The 20581-nt window shown below is 50.1% G+C and overlaps 1 protein-coding gene across 3 annotated transcripts in view; it reads left to right on the forward strand.

Moving 5' to 3' along the window:
- The window catches only part of STRBP (spermatid perinuclear RNA binding protein), a 146157-nt gene extending 127275 nt beyond the window's left edge, over nt 1–18882 (forward strand). For 2 of the 3 annotated variants that reach the window (XM_059410849.1, XM_059410850.1), the window contains exons 17-18: nt 257–301; nt 2846–3490. In XM_059410849.1, the coding sequence (XP_059266832.1) occupies nt 257–301; nt 2846–2922 (122 nt within the window). In that variant the 3' untranslated portion in view covers nt 2923–3490. Of the gene's footprint in view, nt 1–256; nt 302–2845; nt 3491–6207; nt 6342–18643 lie in introns of those variants that run through there. The other variant, XM_059410851.1, reaches the window with a different exon arrangement.
- The last annotated feature ends 1699 nt before the right edge of the window (nt 18883–20581 follow it).

The raw sequence follows: 20581 nt of genomic DNA on the forward strand, positions 1-20581 counted from the left end.
ATAACACAGTGTCATAAGTGCAAAGAGAAAGGGTATTCTGGTACGTCAGGAGAACCTTGTAGGTCATGGGGGAAAGCTTCCATGTTAAGCAGGAATGGAGGGTTTGGCCATTCTGGGAATAGTTCTCATTCAACCAACATCTGGAAGAAGTCCTCAGGGCGCAAGGTGCTGGGCCAGGCAGTACTGGTGAATGGGGCCAGTACTGATTGGTTGTCCTTTGCTCTGAACTGATCTGCTTTCTTCTTCTTTGCACTAGGCTATGGAGCACCGTATGGTTACAGCACAGCTGCCCCTGCCTATGGTATGTACGCCATCTTTCTTCTTTCTCCTCTTAGCCATGCTGTCACAGCAATCTAAAGCACAGTTTGTGTCCAGGGTTTCTTTAAATGAATCGGAGGATCTCAGACCTGTTCATTCTAGTGACCCAACTTAAATTCCCTTTGAAAACGCCACAACCTTGTGGTTCTTGGTTTGGTTGGAGTTGCTCTTCTCTCTGCTTTGCCTGATTGAAGGACTGCTTGTTCTAATTGCCTGTTTCTGACCATATTGAAATTAAATATTTTAAGTAGTTCTTCTTACAGCCAACTGATACTCCATTCAAAGGCTACTGAAGGGCCATACCCGGTTTCCAGCTTGACTGCTCGCCGGTTACATGGCTGCATTGAAGTTTCTGGCTTGAAACCGTCTGGTGACTTGAGTTAGGGTTAGGAAATACTCACTTCAAATTTGTAGCCATTGTCCTTTTCCATAAATTTTGCTTTAGATGTGGTATAAATGGGCCCTAGCCTGGTGACGCGTGTCACCGGCAGTGTCACTGAAGTGCTTCCCGCCCAGAGTCGGTGGTACATGTTACAAAATCATAGGAGTGTCTCCTCTCCCTCCAAAAATAAAAAATGAAAGCATATGCAGAAATGAATCTCAGTGGCCCTTTGGATAACTTTTGAATGAGGTTTATGTGGCAATGGAGGCAGTAGGTTTGGAGTCAGTGATATGCCCTTTTAGACATTTTCTCTAACTCAGGCGCTACATGTTCCAGGTCAGCCATCTGCAGGATGTTTGCCATTGAGAGAAGAACGGAGAGTGTGTGTGCGCACGAGCGTGAGTGTGTGCTTGTGCATGTGTGAGTGCGTATCGGTGCGACCCTGGGCTCGGCGTGCACGTGCACTTTGGGGAAGGACCTTGAATGTCCCACTCCTTGTGGTGTTAGTCCTCCACACAAGCCTCAGGACCCTTCATAATGCTTTCTCTCTTCATGCATCAGCTTTTCCCTTTTTGTTCAGATGAAAAGGTTGGGTCGCTTCATTTGATTTCATAACTGTAAAAATAAAGAGAAAAGGAACAGTGTGACCACTTTCCCCATTAGGATAGTCTGGGAAAATGTGGGGAAGCTGCAAGGGTCAAACAGTTGGGGTGAGTCTTCGCTATGGCAAAATGCCAAGTCTGGGGTTTCATCCTTCACCTGAATGTCTCCTCTGGAACGCTCAGGTTTGGTCCCCAGGTCCCCAGATGTGGGGTGACTAGGAATTGAGAACTCCTTGAGAAAATGTTTTTACCCAGAATTTCCTCTAAATTCAAATTCTCCAGCTCCTTTTGGTTTGGCCATTTGCTTTTACCATGCAGCCGACTTCTGGGTGCCCTGACCACCTCCTCCCTCCCGTGAATTAGGTCTGGGCAGTTGATCCGAATACATTTTGGCTCACTGGTCCCATTGTGGTGTGTCTCGTGTGCGCGCCAGTGCACCTGCCTGCTAGGGCCGGTTGTCAATTCCGTGTCTTCCGTCCAGACATCGTAAATCTCACGTTCTTTAGTACAGTTTACTAGGGCTGAATTTTTTCTCTTTAAAACATGGGTATGTCTGGGCTTTAAGCTGCATTCATGTCTTTCCTCGGTCTTTTTAATTTTTCTCTCTTGTTCCTCCCTTTCCTCTAACATTGTACTTTCACCCTGCGGCCTCTGAGCCCCCACTTCAGAAGGCTCCTCCCTTCCATGTGCCATATAACTGACTTCCAAAGCTGGTGAAATTTGATGCCCCCATTTTTCACATAAAAGATTTGGTTTTTAAATGTTACTGTGATGCCAACCTACTAAAACAATGCTTTATTTTGGCTGTAAGGTAAATATGTCTTTTGGCCTTTGTAAAGCTGTTGCATGTGGGGTAATTTCCCTCTGATCATCTGGTGCTCTTGAATACCTGCTGTTGCTGCTTTGTGATTTCTCCGTAGGTTAAAGACTAGACTAGAGACAGGAGCAGATTTCAAATCATGCTTGAGTATGCAGAAGTTTGTGAGGCCACAAGAACTCGTTTATTACAAAATTAAGAAAGTAGTTAATCTTTCCAGATTTGCCATGCCAATACCCGCGGCAGCCATTAACAAGATAAGACACCCGGTCGCGACTCCAGTTGGAGCTGTGTTTCCGGGGAGTGGAGGCCTGCACAGAAAGCTGTGCTTTGAGTCTTGACAGTCATCCCTGTTTCTCCTACGATGTGTGATGCGCCAAATTGAGAACGATTACGGATTTCTGGAGTCCCGTTAGAATATGTATCAAGAGCGAGCACTGCTTTTGGTATTGAGAATTCATGGCCGCTCACACAAATGAAATTGCTTTCTGAATATCATTCTTCCTGCGACATAGCCATCTTAATTTCGAGTGGAAAATACTAATTATCAAAATATTAGCAATTTCAAAACAGGAGAGGTTTGTGGGTCTCCTCCAAAATGGTTCATGTTGACTGACTAATCTGGAAAAGGTTAATGATCATATTACTGTAAGATTTTTTTTTTCCTGAAATTTTTTTTGGATTATTAAACTTATTTGGAGTCCTCTCCGTTTCTTCTCTCTGTAGGTTTACCCAAGAGAATGGTTCTGTTGCCCGTTATGAAATTCCCAACATATCCTGTTCCCCACTACTCATTCTTTTAGCAAATGACAGAAGCTAATTCCTATTGAACAACAAACCCAGTACAATACAGAATGTTAGAGAAAAAGCCTTTTTATCCTGCTTTCTTTGAACACATACTTGATCAAAATTATTTGTAAAGAACATCTTTCCTACTTTTTGATTTTAACAAATGCAAATTTAGTTCTCTAAAACTTGAAAACAAACAAAAAAGAAACTAGTTCTGTGAAACGGTACCTCATTTCCGGAAAATAACTTATACCAGCCCTTCTGTTCTAGGGAAATAAGTCTAGCAGTTCAAAGTTTAAGTTTTAAGAGGAGTATCAGATTATGTAAAATTAAATTTGTGAAGGATGTATAGAGTCTCAAACACTGATCACAAATAAACTGCTTTGTTGTAACACAGAGTACTGCCTGGTTCCTGATGCAGTCACTGATTCTTAGCTCTGATCGATATGTATTTGCCCCAGGGCACTTGAATTCGGGCTGTAGTTATTTTTTTTAATACAATAGAGACTTTTCATTTAAACTTTAACTTTGTAAATACTGAAGTGTGTAATTAAAGCCAATAAAATATGGGTTTGAATATTGTTTTAGCTTATTATTTTTGATATGTTTTGGTATCAAATTACAAGGAATTGAAAACTAATAATAATGTAGCCCTAGAAACCCATTCATTTGTAAGGAAACTGCTAAAACAAAGCAAAGGCAATTTGTTAGTCTGAGCCAATCTACTCACTTTGTAAGCCCTTTGTACTGCTGGACAAGGGCATCCCCGTGATAAAGGTATATTCTGTTATCCAAGCATTGCTTCTTAAAATGATGGCACTACCCAGAGATGGGGAAGGAGGAATGTGATTATTTTAGTTTCCTAATTTCCAAGTTTTAAAAGAGAATAAATTAATCGACCAATCACCCTCTCTTGTTCTTGTGGCCTTCTTCACTCTGTAAGATACTGTGTTCACTTCCCTGGCTTTTTTCATGCAGATAGAAGATTAGCGATTTTTCTGGGATTCATTGAAAGGTCTCTTTTCCTCTTCAATTACATCAGAATCTAAAGCAGCAACAGGGTCCCCATAAAACTTGCTCTTCGATCGTCCCAGTTCTTGTTGAGTGCTGCTGTGAAAAGTGACAGGTTTCAGCCATGGGTCAGCATTTATTTTTAAGTTTTTCTTAAAATTTATCTGATTAAGCTGGTGAAATATGATCAGTCAGTAACATTGTGCTGTCCTATAAAGGGTGCAGACCTGAGCCTTCCCCTGCATTCTCGCCTTGTTTGGAGAGCCGATGATGTTACTAGAAGGTAATGGTTTCATTAAGGTACTCACCCCCATGAAGGCACCAGTGTGGTCCCATGTCGAGATTTCTAAGTTGCTGTGTCTTCAAAATGTCTGTTCTTAGTATGAATTAGCTTCCCTCTTCCCTCTTAAATTCTGTTTCTCAGAGCCCAGTAGTGGCCGTCAGTGAGAAGGGGCTTCGCAAAATACAGCAAATTTATGTACCAGATTTCTTTCGGACCACTAAATGAGAATGAGACGGGCAATTTAAAATAAAAGTTAGTGTCACTTCTCAGATGTGGATTTATTACACAGTGGCTTGTTACTTCTGCTCCTTGACCTTTAGTCTTTATTAGTGGTGGGTGATACTTTAATAAAACCTCATCACTTGCTAGAAATAGCTGTGAACTTACCATTCTCATCCTGTGCATTAGTGGCTAGACATAAACCTGAGGGCCCATTGCAGCTGGGATTTTCATGTTTCATTGATTCATTTTGCTGACCTATGGATGAAACAGAGCCATCACTGAGAAGAAAAAGCATGGCTGGTAGTGTCCAGTTTTTATTAATTCAATATTTACAATAGTCCTCTCTGTGTTTGGAATATTATTAATTGGCAGCCGCAGCCGGATTGTTACTTGAAATTGATTGTCAAATTTGCATTCCAAGTTGGAATCTCTCTGGAGATTTCTCTTTAGAAAATTCTTTTGAAGTAGCTGACTCAGCTTCATAATTTAACCCCTCTATGGTGGTGCAAAGGGAGCTGTGCTGTTTTCCAACATGATGGCAGTCATTTCAAATGGTTTCTACCAAGTCTTTTTTATTTTTTTTTTTTTTAATTTTGTTGTTTGTTGGAAGTTACTAACCATGTTGTAAACCTGCCCAGTTGCTGCAAACTTTTACATTTCTCTGCTTTACTTAAAATAATTGAGCTGTCAGTCCTTTGTTAGAAGTGGTAACCATGCAAGTTCAACTGTTGAAATTTTGTAATGAATTAAGTGTCCCCCTCCCCCCCCTTCTGCCCTCCCCACCCCTCCATTTTGTAATGAAAATTCCACTTACAGCTGAAAGAGCAGAGAAATATAAATGAAGCTCTTGGCTTCACCCAATTCTGTGACATTAACACCAAGTGTTGCTTCTCTGCTCTTTTCTCCACTGTAGGCGGTCTTTTCATTGACAGCCCCTATTGCCAGCCTCTGAGCGTCGCGCCACTTATTATTCACTTGGGCCCTCAAGATTTCTTCTCTGACTTCTAGAACCATCAGGTTGTCTGGCTTGAAATGGCAATTTCTGTCTTGGTCTTAAGAGCATTGTGACCCCCTGAGGCTTTCCAGCTTTCAGATACACCACTCTGACACCTTCTTTTGGAAAGCAATGACTGAGCATTTTAAAGAAGAGCAATACTTTACTCAAAGCCACGGTGTCTGTTTTAAAACTTTTCCTTTGGGAACCTAGCAATATGTACTTAACCCCTCCTAGAGTAGTCTCTTGTCAGGGAGTTTACAGACCAATGTAGAACTTCGACTCCGTGTGTGAGCTGTGCTATCTCCCGACAGTTTTTAGACTTTTGTAGCACATAAATTGGGTAGTTGCATTCCTGACTGCGTCAGTTAGCGCTATTATAATTTCTCAGAGATAGGGGTCCTCCTTGAAGCCATATTCTTTGCATGGGGGCCGGCGCCCAGCCAGGGCTGTGGCCTGCAGCCCCGGTCTCTTCCGGCTGCAGGACCACCTCCTCTCTTGTGCAAGGTAATTGGTCTAGTAGATTCCCAACATACCTCATGCTGACTAGATGCAGTGCATGGTGCGTGCAGCAAGGGGTCCCGAGTCGTTCTGTAGTCTCTCTGAAACCGTTAACCTGGGAACAAACCACTGATAGATTTTTCTGCTATTAGCCTTTCCTTCTTTTTTTAAAATTCGGGTGAATGTTTGAAAATCATGAATCAGTCAGTCACCGTTATTAATTGAAGAGCTGGGAATACCTCGTTAATGTATTTTTAAAACTGGTGTTGGACCCTCTGTGTATTTCAGGTTAATACTTTTAAGCAGTTTTCAGCACGTTTATCTCACTTTATTCTCGTTCTCCTCGGACCTTCGTAGCCATATCACTTGTATAAAATAGGCTGAGATCTAGTGACTGTAAGCTGTGGTCTCAGTAAACAAAGGTAAGCTCTTTTATTTTCTGATTAAAGAGAAAAATAACTAAAAGTCAATGAACACAACGTGCATATATGACAATCATACAGGATGTATTTGATCTCTTAGGTCTTCTGTCATCATATTACCTTTAAAATTTTTATGATCTAAATGTAAAATAGTTATTTTCAGCATTTGTTTTAATACCCTTGTAATTACTTTTTATTCAAGAGAGACATTTCACTTTTACGAGTTAAATGTGTATATGTGTGTAGAAACTTACGATATTACATGTATGTGAATTACACACATGGAGCTGTTTAAATAAAAGAATTTGGTGGTGGGAAGAGTTCACCTAAGAAGACTTGAACGTCAGGGCACTCTTTTGGCCAAAGTGCTGGAATTTTATAAGCCGCGAGGTTGGTAACATTGCTGGTAGGACCCATTTATGCGTAGCTGTTACACAAACGGAGGATCAAAGTGCCAATTTCTCAAGGAGAGAAATTTTTCTGAGAAATGAAAATCTCTGATCTGTGTTGTATGCCCTATACAACAGTAGCAAGAAGCCATAAAAAGAAAAAGCAATAGAAAACAATCAAAAAAACCAAAATATTAAGGTAACTATGGAAGAATATGTAATTAACTGAGTTAAGCTATTTGCAGAACCAACTTTTGGCAAGACTCAGAATGGTAAATACCCAGTTTGCAGAGACCAAATAGACGGAAGGCAGTTCTTCTATCTGCCTCTTCGAGGTTAGGCAGCTAGACGATTGGTTTCCCACCTGACTCAGCCATCGTGGGGTTCATTTAAAAGATGGGAGGGTTAGGCCAAATATTTTAGTAAGGGTCTGCTTCATTTAGTGTGTCCCACAAATACATTTCACATGTGCTAGATGTTCTTTGCTGAGGCCATATTTGATATATAGAGATTAAAATGAATTTCATGTTTTATATGTCTCTAAGTAGCAGTTTTCTTGTTAATTCTAACTTTGAAGGTTGCTGGAACATTGTTTTCCCCGTACAAAATCTGTCTTACGTCGAATGTGGTTTTGGCATCTATAGACGGTTGTATGAGGTCTAGCTGACTAGTACTACATACATTCCAGTCCTTATCGAGCAGCCGAGGTGCCCATGATGTGCCAGGTCCTTCTCTGGGTACTAGCGAAACAGTGTCTCTGCCCAGTGAAAACATTTCAAGTTTGAGAGTCTTCTTGTTGGTGGAATTGGGCCGATTATAAACTTCCTAGGTTGGGAGACAAATGATGCATTAGCAGTGTCAAAAGATAATTAACTTGGTTAGTAGTTTATAAATTATTTAATAATGTAGGCCCTCTGATATCACTAAACTGGCCATCATTTGGAAATCTCATTTTAAATATTTCCCTGGCAGTTTTGAGAGCCTGAAACCAACTCTGGTTTATGTTCATGGACCTCTCTCCAAGTAAGTGAATGGAATGAAATGAAGAGCAAATATTCCAGTCCTTTAAAGCAGTTTTATTTATTTGATAGACAGAGATCACAAGTAGGCAGAGAGGCAGGCAGAGAGAGAGGGGGAAGCAGGCTCTCCGCTGAGCAGAGAGCCCGATGTGGGGCTCGATCCCAGGACGCTGAGATCATGACCTGAGCCGAAGGCAGAGGCTTAACCCACAAAACCACCCAGGCGCCCTATTCCAGTCCTTTAAAGCAGTGTTTATAGTATAGCAGAGACCAGAGTGGTTGCTTTAAACGCTGACACCATTTTTTCGATGACAAGTGAGGGGAATTTTACCCTTATAATCATCATTCATTATAACTTACCTGTTTGTGAGATTTCTTTAATAACTGCAGTGGAGGCAGATCTTCAGTAGGGAGGGGAATGAACTAAGATTTGCAGATGCGCCCCCCCCCCCCCGCCATGCCCCCCAGCAGTTAGATTTCTAGCAATCCAGAGCCAGAGGAACTAGGGACATTAGGAGCAGTTAAAGCTGAAAACGAGCTGCTCTGTGAATGGTCCTCCTGTACCTCCCATTCAGCACAGGCCTGTGCGTCCTGGGGGTGGTGGGGTTAGGGGGAGCAGGGGGCAGGGTCTCTTTGAAGTCCTCAGAGCAAGAAATGTCCTGCTGTATTTGTACTTGCAAACGATAAGGATCTGATGCCCTGCAGTGACCAGAGCTTTCTCAGTGTTACCAGGAGGCCTGGAAGGGAGACAGGGAGCCAGCGAGTAACCAGTAACGGCCAGAGTTCAGTACTGCCTCCTGCGGGGACGCGGTGCCCCCAGCGGGAGCGCACGCAGCGCAGGGAGCGCGTCCGTCCGCAGGAAGCCTTCTCCTCCCCTCCTCATCCCCATCCTCCAGAGAGACGCTCTCAAGAACGGAAGTTGAGTTCGCTGAAAGAATAGATGTCCTTTCCCACGTTATCATTTTAGGTGGGAGCTAACAGCTTCCATTGATACTTGATGCAGTGATCCTTGGAGATTTTTAAAAAATAGCTCCATACTGCAAATTAGGTTATGTAAGCTTTACAGCATAGCTAGAAAGAGGGGGTAGAAACCGCGTGGGAATCTGGGCCAAAGCATTTCTCTCCCTCCAGCAAATTCCCATGAGGCTTGGGGATTAGATGAGTTAATTCACGTAAGTGAATTAGTGGCATAGTACCTGGTGCACAGTAAGTACTCAGGAAATGTTGACCGTTCCTGTCACGGTTGGCTGAAGGGACAGAAGGTCCATGAGGGAGGCAGCAAGACTGTGCCGGCAGGTAGGGGAGAAGCCAGTGCGTGGCCTGCTCAGGGGGAGCGGCCTTGGTTCCTTGGTATTTATAGGTTTGGGGTGCTCCCACACTTTGAGAGAGGACTCCTGGCATCTGGGGACTAAACAGGAAGCATAAAGCAAACACTTAGCGGGAGAGGTAGTGTGGGGAGGTCGCTGCAGGTCTGTGCTGACTGAAAATGCTCGCGTTTCTGTGGTGGTGGTGAAATCAGTGGCCGGTCTCCTGCCAGGGAGTTGGAAATACTTGCTTGGGGCTGTAAGTGTGCTTAGAACTTCAAAAGGGCTGAGCTTAGAATATCAACCTGCTGATTCCAGCTTTCTTCCCAGTGCATTAATAAGAACAAGGGGTGTGTGATTGCAGCGAGCATGGGAAGCCAACATCCAGAGCTCGCCAGTGTTTGGCAGGTAGAAAGCAAGTTGTTATAAACCACAGAAAGAGGAGCCTGGGTGGCATGCCTTGAAGGCCACTGACTTCTCTAGAAGTCAGTCTGGCAGGCCGATGCTTCTCTGCACAGCATTCCTGCAGCCTCTCTCTCCCAGTCTGCTTTAGCGCTTTGGAACAAATTGGCACTCGTCACCACATGAGGCCTCCCGTGTGTGTGAATCTTAGAAAAAACACGTCTGCCTGTCCATCCATCTCTTTCTCTTTTTGGAAAAGGAAAGACGGGTAGATGGTCAGACGGGCGCCATCGGTTATACAGCTCCCGGTCTCTCCGTGCAGGCTTTGGTTGCCCCGAGGGTGGGAGCGAGCGGCCCTGTCCCTGAGCAGGTGGTACTGAACGCTGGGTGGGGATTACACAATGAGTTCTCTCTTTTTTTTTAGGTTGAATTCTGTGACGCTCTAAGTTTATAAAAACTGTATAGACAGGGACTGAGCATTACCTTTAAAGGTAAATAAGATAGACTTGCATGATAGTCAAGAGGGTTTTTTTTTTTTCTTCTAATTGTACCAAAGGCATTTATTGTTTGCAATGGTAAGTGAAAGAGGAGGGGCCTCAGCAGCCCCCAGCTCCAGGGGAAACTCCAGAGACCTACTCTCTCACTGTAGCCCCAAAGCGGAAGGCTTTTCTTGAACCCAAGAGATACTCCTAACTAATGTCCTGGCAGAAGCCACCGCGTTCCACAGCTGTGGCTGTTTTGGAGGAATCACTGCCTCACTGAGCCAAGGTTGAGGGAGGGCCTTTCTTTTCTATTTTCTTTCCCCCTCTCCCCTGCCACCACCCCTTCCGCCTTGACCAGTCAGTTTTAACTTGGTCCTTCTAAGGAGGGTCTTGGTCTTTACTTGGCAGAACTTTGCCTTTTCTGCAAACTGTGCTGCCTTTGCTGGGGCGGGGGATTGGGGGGAGTCATCTGCCCAGGCAGCTTAAGGGAGACTGGTTAGCGCGTCCCAGCGTCCCAGCGGGAGATGTATGAAGGTACCTCCTTGGCTGCTTCTGGTCCACAGGAGGTAACATTAGCCTGGCTGCGGAGCGGGCGTTCTCTTAGCACTGCCTCAGGGCCCAGGCTCTCAGTCTTGGTCTGATTTCACCTGCCTGGATCCTGCGGAAGGTTGGGATGAATGGTCTCCACCTAATGTTTTATAATCTCCACGCTAAATGTTTTCAGGGAATGAAGCCAATAATAGCCTTCCGTTTAAGTTATTTTGGGCTGGGGGCAGCGGTAGATTGAAGGAACAGAAGAAAGAAAAGGAAGAAATGCTCAAATACTCTCTTGTGTGGGCCAGGCACTCGGACATTCTTCTCCAACAAGCTTCTTGGAGGTAGGATTCTTATTTTACAGCAGAAGAGACCGAGGCTCAGAGTTAAGCACTAGAGTTAGGAATGAAGCCCCACTGTGTTCGATGCTAAAGCCACTTTCCATCACACCATGCACGCAGCGGGCGCGGTCTGGACGAAGGCGAGGGCAGCACTGTGTGGCAGGAAGGGGGTGCACGGCCAGTGGGCCGGGCCGATCGGGGCCTCTGGGTGCTGAAGCCAGGCTCTCTGACTTGAGGTTGTTCTGGACCAGATATCCTGGGCTTTTAGGGCTATTTTCTGTTAGACCAATTGGATAAGGTTGTTTAATAAACTGGAAAGATAGGCTAGAAGACTAAGGTGTGGCTGCATTTTAAACAAAGGAAGCTGTTGTACTTCAAGCTTGTTTTTCTGTTTGAATATCAATGAGCACTTGAGGTCTTTGCTTGCATTTAGCTAATGGTTTATTACCATAGGATTGCTTAGAAGATTTGAGCCTGGTGAGGTTTTGAGTTATGGGGTAAAAGGAAGAGGAGCCCAGGTGCTGGCAGCCCAGGTTTGAGGGGTCCTGGGGGAGTGGCAGGTGGCAGTGGCCTGTCCTGATCAGCAGGACTTTCCCAGTCAAGGCTTCAGGTCAGGCTGCCAGCCTGAAAGTAGCAGGCGGCCCCCCCCACAACCCCAGCTGGGCCGTGATTGGTGATCCCCACTGGGGTGGCTTGGAGGTCTTGTGAGCCACTCGGCCGCCCTGTCCCTTCTCCCATTGCTACACACCCGGCTGCTGGCTCCTTTGCTGATGATGGCCACTTGGGTCTCTGCCTGGGGATGGAGACCGAATCCTCTCCGGGGCAGAACAGTTCTCCCTCACCACAGGGCATGGTCCTTGGCAGTAGGCCGTTTCTCTGTGCTGTCTGCCATGATGCTGGAGGGGAGCAGGAAGAAGGAACAGTTTTAAACCCAGGTTGCCTGAGTTCCAGAACAGTGACTTGTGTGTGAGCAGGGTGAGCACCTGTGCCATCGCTCCCTTAGCAGTTCTTTCCCAGGGGCCACGCCGCGTCCTGTGCCACTCCTGCGGTTTGGAGAAGCTGCAGCGCGGGCTGTCGTTTCCACCACGCGGACCAGGATGCGGAAGCCCACAGACCTCGCCAAGCCACCCAGCTTGTCTGTGGCAAAACCCTGTGGCTCCTAATAAGTGAGTTTTTAACCACACAGAAGAAATAACATGTCTTCCACTGTTTTTGGAGTTAACAGAAGCCCTTTCTTAGAGATGAGATTTAAATGACACCACAATTCTGGGACCCAGAAATGATCTCCTTTTACAGAGGAGGAAATGGAGGCTTAGCCACAATGACCTGCCCCAAATTACACAGCCCTGCCACCAGCCCAGCTCGGCTCCCTGGCCTGAGAGCACTCACTGTGCGCAGTACTGGTGCTTTGTGTCCCTGCGGGGCGCTGCTGCCCGCCCCAGTAAACCCGCGGGGCTGCCGGTTCCCCTCGGTGCTGTGATGCATTCCACGGACCTCCCTTCCAGCTCCTGGAGTAGATCCCTTGTGGTTGGAAACAAAATAAGCAGAAACCTACGCTCCCCCTCCTTCTCATACCCCCTGCCATGTGGGGAGAAAAGGATCCCGACTTCAGGCTTACTGGTCTGGTTCCCTTGGAGAACTGTTCCTGAGCTCGCCCCGGGCCAGGGGACGGACAGGTTAGCCTCAGCTCCATCTGTTTCGCACCATCTTTTTTGCTCTGTAACTGGACTCTGCAACCATGTGCAAGTCAGTGATGGCTGTTGGAGACCCCCCAGGGGCCGGTGGGGGGGGAGGTCCGGGGTGCGGTTAGGGTTGTACTTTGTGTATTCAGCTTCACCGGCATTTTGGCTGTCATCTGTCCCTGCCTAGGCCTTCAGTGTCTGTTCCGACCACAGGAGTCCCCCTCACAGTGACACGTGCCCAAGTGCTCTGATGCTGGGATCTTGTTGGACCCTTCCATTATGGAGATGGTCTTAGAAGTTGCTCAGCTTTCTAACACCCTCATGTCCCTAGAGGCTACATAAGGAAAATATTGTGGACATCTAGGACGTGAGAAACCTCTGGAAAGTGGCACCTGGGGAACTCTGGAAAGCTGAAAGCCCCTCAAAATGAGATTCACTAAGGTTGAGGAAGGGGAGGACTTATCCCTTTGCTATTTTAAAGGGTTCTGTTTACTTGTATGTGGCTCTAGAAGGGTAAGGATGGTTATAGAAAGCCAGTTGGGCATTTTGGGCTAACGTGTGCTTCCCATGATGACCGGGCTGCCCTGGGAGATTACGTATGGTGAGAAATGGAGCCCATGGTACCAGGAACATTTAAGCAAGCTGTTGGCATAGTGCAGAGGAATTCCTTCCATGGGATATCAGGTTTGGAAGGAACACTGATGCCTATGGGGACACTTTCGAGAGCACTTCTCCCCTCTTGGACATATGGATTTGTTGAGAAATCTTCACTGTCTCCTGCTGCTGCGTACCAGGCTCTGTGGTGGGGCAGAAGGAACAGCTGGAGAAAATGGGAGGGTTTTCGGCTCAGACAGCAGAGAAGAAGGTGAGCGTGCTGCCCGAGAGGAGTACATGGGAAGAGAGAGGCGTTGCCCGGGCGTCTGAACAGATCGGAGCCGTCTTCTGTGGTTGGCAAAACCTCTGGCGGGCCTTCCGCTCAGTGCAGGAGCCAGGCCTGTGAGGGCTGAGGACCTGAGCGGCTCTGACTGGAGTGCCAGAGTCTCCCCCCCCAGGATGGCCACCCGAGCTGGGTGGGAGTCTGCCAGGAGGGTCGTGAGGAGAGCTTTGAAGAAAGGGCTGGTGTGGCAGAGGGGGGGCTGGGGGGGTGGCAGCCCATGGTGTGCGCGGAAAGGGCATGGCCTGGAGCAGCATGAAGTTACTTCCTCATGGGAACTAGGATGGTCAGAAGGGTGGTGACAGATGAGATGTGTAATTTGGAGTCAGTTGGGGGAAGGTCCTGCGTACTGTGCCCTTCAGTGATCATCCTCTTCTAAAATGGTGAGAGAATTCTGGAGGGTTGATTCGGACAGTTGGATGAGGAAGGACCGGAGGTGGGAGGCAGAGGCCGCCACAGATGCAAGAATGGGGTCTCTGCACAGGCCGGGCTCCTCGCCCCCACTGAGTGGGAGGATGGACGTGGTGGCACCCAGGAGGGGGCCAGGGCACCACAGTGTCCTAAGGGTAGTGGGGGGGGGGCACTGCCCAAGCACTTCTCCTGGGCTTCTCTTCAGTAGGTCACTGAGAGGACAGTGGTACTTGGGGCCAAGATGGCGAAGGTGGGGGAGGGAGGAAGGTGCTGGCAGGGCAGGGAGTTGACAGGAGAGGGGTGGCAGTGTGGCAAAGGCCATCTCCTTTGAGCTGGGGAGTGGGAGTTCGGTCGGCCCCAGTCCTCGCTGGGTGAGGCGTAAGGCCTCCTGTGCCCTCTGGCAGTAGACAGGCAGGGTTGCACGCGGCCGGTCAGCATCTTTCCCTTTCCTCAAGCGTTCCCACACGTCTGCCCTGCCGGGTTCGCCAGTCAGAGGGAGTGACAAATACGGGGTGTTCATTCGAGCAGAGGCCTTCTGTTTTGTGTGTGTGTTTTTTAAAGCAATGTTTTGGTTTCTTTACCTGGGCAAGGTCTGGAGCTTGGGTTCTTGGCCGCTGAGTCTGGATTTAGCATCTGTGGAACATGGTCTGTAGCTGGTGGGACTGGCTTTACGGAGGACTTTACAGAGGGGAAGAACAGCACGTGTGACGTCAGCTCAGGCCTGCCACCTGGGGCTTGTCCCGGATGGGTGACACGCAGGACCGCGGCGTCAGGTGGGTCTCTGCACCTGTGACTTCTGCAGCTCTGCTGGGGATTAAGGTTAAAGAGGCAGCTGCAGTTTTGAACCTTCAGGGCAGAGCTATGAAAGGTTGCAGGTGCTCAGAGACGCAGACCCCTGCAGCCTTTGGGGTGGCCAGGACCCCAGGGCCCAGGGTCTCTTAACGACAAGCGGCCTGGCTTTCTGTCCCAGCAGGCCACCTTAGTATCACCTGTGTGCATCCTAATAAGGCTGTGGGAGCACAAGAGCAGCCAGAGACGGTGCTACACACAGCGTAGTTGTGACCCCACCAACTGTACTTAAACAAACCAGCGCAACGCATAGTGGGCCGTGTTTTGCCAGCCTGTCTTAGACTGTGGAGACCGACTGCTCACCCCTTGGCTTATTCATGATTGGGAACTTCCTTCCTTCTGCTGCCTGGCCTGTCCACGTTCCCGCCAGGGCTTCCTAAGAGCGTCTGTCCTGTGTGAGCGCTGAGGAGGAAGGTGCGGTCCTGGCCCAGAAGGATCACGGGTTTTGAGTGTGTGTGTCGGCGGGAGTGGCAGGGGCGGCGGGTGCATTGACAGGTGACAGCTAAATACAGAGCAGAATGGCGCTCAGGGAAGTCCAAGGTGACAGGGGCCCCGAGGAGAGAAAGGTTAAGGTAAGGGTGAATCAGGAGAGCCATAGGAAGGAAGCTGCTCTGGAGAGGAGAGGGTGTGTGTGTGGAACACCAGGAACCGCGCTGTCACGCGGGCACATGGGGCCCAGCCTGGGAAGGGCCCTGAGTGCCGGGCCAAAGAGCGTGGGACCTCGTTCTCCGGGCACTCGGGAGCCAGGGAGAGGTTGTGTGCAAGATGGTAAACTCATCACAGATGCCTTTTAGATCCATCACTCTTGTCGCGGAATACCAGATCTGTGGTCACAAATGGTATCTGTATTTCGTCTGGGCTTTTTGGGCAAGAGTTTGGTTAGAGTTGGTATTCAAGTGGGAATGAGAGGACAAGAGACTTGGGTCTTTCTGGCCATTGGCTTTAGGGGGCAGGGAGTACCCCCACTTTGGGCAGGGCTTGATAAAATCCTCCACATCCAGGCTTTTTCGCTCTTGCTGTCCTAAAGACCATTGGCCAGGGCAAGACAAACTGAACATTCGGTCTCAAGCCAGAATTAGAGTTTGGCCTGGGGCCTTGGTGTGTGAGGGTAAAAATGAGCTCCCTCCCTCTGCAGAATTGAGTTCGGGGCAGGAGGGCTTCTAGGCAGGACTCTCTTCCTGTCTGCGTGCAGCCAGCCCACGTGACGGGACTCTCAAGAAGCCCGCACACTCCTGAGGCAAGATGTATGTGTGTCACAGGCTAAAGCCAGCCCTGCCGGGTGTATCACAGGCTGCCTGAGGCCAGGCCTTCCACTGGGTATGGGGGACAGTGCAGGGAGTCACTCGTGGTGCCTGCCCCAAGGTGCTTGATGTAGTTGGGGCAATGAAAACGACTATAATGTATGTAGTGCTTTCTGCTTTCCAGATCCCCCTCCCGCCCCGAAGTTTCTGGGCAGGGGAAGGGAGCTGCTGTAGTGGAGCATCGGAGAGGTGCTAAGTCCGGGGGCTGGAAGCCGCCCTCATCCTCCTTTGGGGAGGAGGGGGCTGTGTGCTTCCCGTGCAGTGACAGGAGCTGCCGTGGCAGGGCCTGACCCGCGTGCCCGCACACGCGCCCTCACCGAGCCCCCAGCAGGCCTGTGGCGGTAGGCGAGGCTCCCCGGCAGCTCTCAGAAGGGAAGGCACTCGCCGGAGGCCCCGAAGCTGCAGGTGCTTTTTTGCACATGGTCTGCCCGCACCCTGGTCCTCTGGAGCCCCAGACTGGAGGTGAGGAGTTGGGTGCTACCCTGGGCAGGTGGTGCTAGGAAACCCCTGGAAACCTACGAACACCGCATGCTGCCTGTGGAGTGAAGCTTTGTCTCGTCAGTGCTGGGAACCAGGGGAAGGTTATGGAAGGAAGTTGTGATCAAAGCTGTGCCTCCAAGGCCTGTTGGAAGCTGGCCTGGGGCTGGTCAGGCTCCCTTGGTCAGGCTCCCTTTCGTGGAGGGCGTGCCTTTTAGACTTTGGACCTGGTCTTGTCTCTTTTTGGGGCTTGGGGGAGGGGGCGATCGTGTTCTGATAGTAGGTGGGTAACTTTTCTGAGGAGCAGAAAATGCTTTTTCCAGAAGCATTTCTGGGCTCATGGAAAGGAAAGGACAAACGTGGGCCTGGCTGTGATGCCAGGTGTTGGCCTTTCCTCAGGCAGCTCAGGCCTCAGAGGGAGCGCGTGTCAGTCAGGCACCACAGTCCCCTCTGGAGCTGGAGCCTGGCCCAGGCGCTTGCCCTCTCCTAGCCCCACGAGCGCAGGCTTGATGCCATTTTCCCGCTTAGGGACACAGATGGTCAGAAGGCTTTTCTTCTTTTTTTGGACTCTAACCTAAATATTTCTGCTGTTCTGTAAAGTCAGATTTTTGTTGTTGCTCATGGAAATTAGGGGTAGGGACAGATAGGAGTTTTAGATCACTCAGAAGACCCTTAAAGAGGTCCGTTCTCCACATGTGACTTCTTGTGTCCAGCCTCTTCCCCCGTCTTCTCTGGGCTCAGCACTGCTCCCCACCTCCGGCGTGGGAATTTGTGTGTCAGGGGCGAGACGCGTTGCTCCAGGCGGGCTCCTTCTGTGATACGTGTCACTGTGCTGGCCTCGCGGAGTACATCGTCCTGGGCACTGAGCCCTGGGGTCCTGAGGACACCCACACGAGCTGTAACTGGAATGCCGCCGGGCAAGCCGATTCCCCAAATACCTCTTCTCCCCTGTCGTGTCAGAAGTGCCGCCATTAGATGCGTCCCTTTCCCTGCCCAGGACAGCGTCTCATGCTCAGACCAGCCCTGTGCAGTCAGGCGGGGTTCACACTGCACCCCTCCTCTGTCGAGGGAGCACTCCGAGCTCACTGGTTGCCGTGGTTTCTCAGCGGCGGGGCCAGTCATTTCTTGCTCCCTTTCTCGGAGACGAAGCTCTCCAGACAGCCTGTGTCTAGAAACCCCGCTGGGGAGACCACTGACAGGCAACCTCAGGGCCCCCGAGTCCAGGGCAGGTGGCTCTGGCTGGCTCCTGTGCCGTCTCCCACCCTCGGATGCACTTCCTTCCCAGGGGCTATGGGAAGCAAAGTGAATGCTGACTTGAGGTGGGCGTCCTCTGCCTTTGTGCCCCCCCCTACCCCCCCGGCTTTGGGTGAGTTTCTAGTAAGGCACGAGCCACCTTTGTCGGGCAGGTCTCATCTGCTTCAGCCCTTGGCGGGGCTTGCCTTGCTTTCGTAGCCCGAAGTGTTTCTGAGCTCAGGCCTTTCCCCCGGGCGCGGTCTGCTGGCCAGAGTGGCCAGTGGGGCCCCAGCCACACCTTCGAGAGGACGGGACAGGACGGGCTCTGTCCTAATGAGGGTGAGGGCACTTCTAGGAGCAGTGAGGCTGATGGGCCCGGCTCAGCCTGTTCGCTCCACAGCCCCACACGCTGGTCTGCGCGCCGCGTAGCATTCGCGGAGGGGCCTGTATGACTTGTTACCACTCCAAGCAGAGTAGGAAGGGTAGCCTGGTCTGGGGAGGAAGCGGCCAGTTCCAGACTGAGGACCAGGACTGTTCGAGAAGGGGCTTCCCTCATGCAGGAGTAAGGTGGCCCTGCTCAGCCTCAGCCCGGGGTGGGGAAAGGCAGGAGGCATGGAGAAGGCCGAGTGTAGTTGTGGGTAGAAAACTTTTCTTTTCCCACTGCACGGTTACACACATGACATTGGACTCCTGGCTGTAGCTTACTGTCACTCTGGTCTGGTGATGGCCAAGGTAGTTTTTAGGTAACAATTTAAAATACCTATCTATTTACTGTTTTTTCTGAATACGCAAGTGTAAATAGTATAATTTGCAGTGCAAAGTTCTTGGCAATAACTTTATGTTGTATATTATGTTGAAAAACATTGGCAAACACGGCCGCCACGGATTGTCCTTCCCCTCTGGGGCAATGATGACACGTAGGACTCTGAACTTTAAACCTGCAGCGTGGTTGAAGCAGCAGCCCGCATGTGTGGACTGTCACCAGTGCCTCGCCCAGAGATGCCTGGCCTTCATCCAAAGGGACTCTGTGCCACCCCAGCGCCCACACTGTGGCTCCTCGCACTGACTGTCGGACTCTGCCGTAGACTCACCCTCTCATCTGGCTGCTGCGGTTCGTCTGTAATGCCCTGACATGTTGCATTCTCTCCACTTGGATGAATACAAATAAAAGCTTCTGTCTTAAAACCGCCGTGGACCCGCTCTGGCTCAGTGAAGCGGCCGCTCCAAGGAGACGGTCAAGCGCAGACTGTTCTCCTGGCCCTTCCTTACGACTCTCTGCTGCTTCTCTGCTAGCGGTGCAGAAAGCTTCCTGAACCTGAAACTTCTAGCCCGGCCCTCTGACCCCGCAGGTGGTGCGCTGGGGGTGCCAAGCGAGGGCCGAATTCTAAACCTTAGAATTTACTGGGCACTTTGCACACATCCCCCTCCTCCTGCTCATATCTGCTCCCCAGGGCTGGCAGTGCCCGCACATGGCACATGAGGACACTAAAGCTCACAGATAAAAATACAGACCTTCTAAACGGCAGCTACCATCTGCCTAGCTCTTCCCCCTCGTGAGGGTCCCACCGGGGAGCTGCCCCAGCAAAGACGGCAGCGTGGAGGACAGAGAGGGCAGAGCCAGGCCAGGGCCTGCGGCTGCCCTCCAGGTAAGTGCGGCCACTGGGTGGACAAGCACTGAGCCCCCTGCTTCACTCTGTCCCCCAGGGCCCACCTTTTCTCCCCGCATGCCACCAGGCTGGATTTGCCAGCACGCCGCCACCAGCCACTCCCCGTGCAGAGCACACAGGGTGGCAGCTCTCCTGGGAGACTGAGGAAGATGCCTCCTCCCCCTGGGACTTACTACCAACCAGGGCCCTGGAGATCAGAGGCTCTTGGGTTCAATGGGGCCTGCTCCACAGTCCGCCCAGCCCACCGTGTGTTTTCACGGACTTTTCCAGCAGCCCCGACAGAGTACAGTCCAGGAGGAAGTGTAAAGGTGGTGGGAACCAGGATCTGAGTTTTCCAACACAAAGCCCCATGTTCTTTGCTCGTTCTCCCATAGTTTCCGGCCAACTACCCCCCCCCCCCCCCCATCCTGCTCAGCCAGGCTTCCTAGAATCTATACTGGCCTGGCTCTGCTTTCTCCTCTCCCCCTTCAACTGGCTGCAGGCGGGCCCTCGGCTGTACCCACCCACCTCCGAGTCTGTTCCCACCCTGGGCACCAGCAACTTCCCCGATACCAAATCCAACGAGCCTTTTCTGGTCCCGCCCAGGACCAGATGATGAGCTCCTTTTTCCTCCCAGTTGCGGCAACCATACTCTGTGGCCCCTCTTCCTCCGCAAATGGCACTTCCTAGGCCTGCAGCTAAGCCCTTGCCTCCTCCGGACATCCCGTACAGTCTTAGCCACTCTCCTGGCTTCCCCTCCCCTGGCAGACCAGGCCTTCACAGCTAGGGGGGACTTCCGCACAGCTGGGACAATGGGTGGTGGTGGGGGGGGGAGAGCTGCTAACCAGCCGTAAGTGCGCGACGGCGCCCCACACCAAAGCATGATCAGTACCACTGAGGTTCCGGAACACTAGGGTAGAGCTGCCTGCACAAGTCCGAGCATCTGTGGGCTCTGGCCTCCTCCCAGTGGCGTTTCCAGGACTCTTCCTGGGTCTCCCCCTCCAACCTCCCCACCCCCACCAAGTTTCAGTGACTCTCCAGGAACTGTCTCCAATCTGGCCTATTTTATCACCTCTCTTTAGACTCTAAATCTCTCCTCCAACTTTTCTTCCTAAAGGACTGACAAGACACTTCAATTTTTTTAAAAAGCAAGTTGGGTTAAAACTCTCCAATGGTTTCCTTGACCTTCGTGGCCTCAGCTTCATTAACCAGTCTTCCCCCAGCGCCCCCCATCAG

Source organism: Mustela nigripes, chromosome 9 (genome assembly GCF_022355385.1).
Source record: "Mustela nigripes isolate SB6536 chromosome 9, MUSNIG.SB6536, whole genome shotgun sequence".
In the NCBI taxonomy this organism is placed as follows: Eukaryota; Metazoa; Chordata; class Mammalia; order Carnivora; family Mustelidae; genus Mustela; species Mustela nigripes.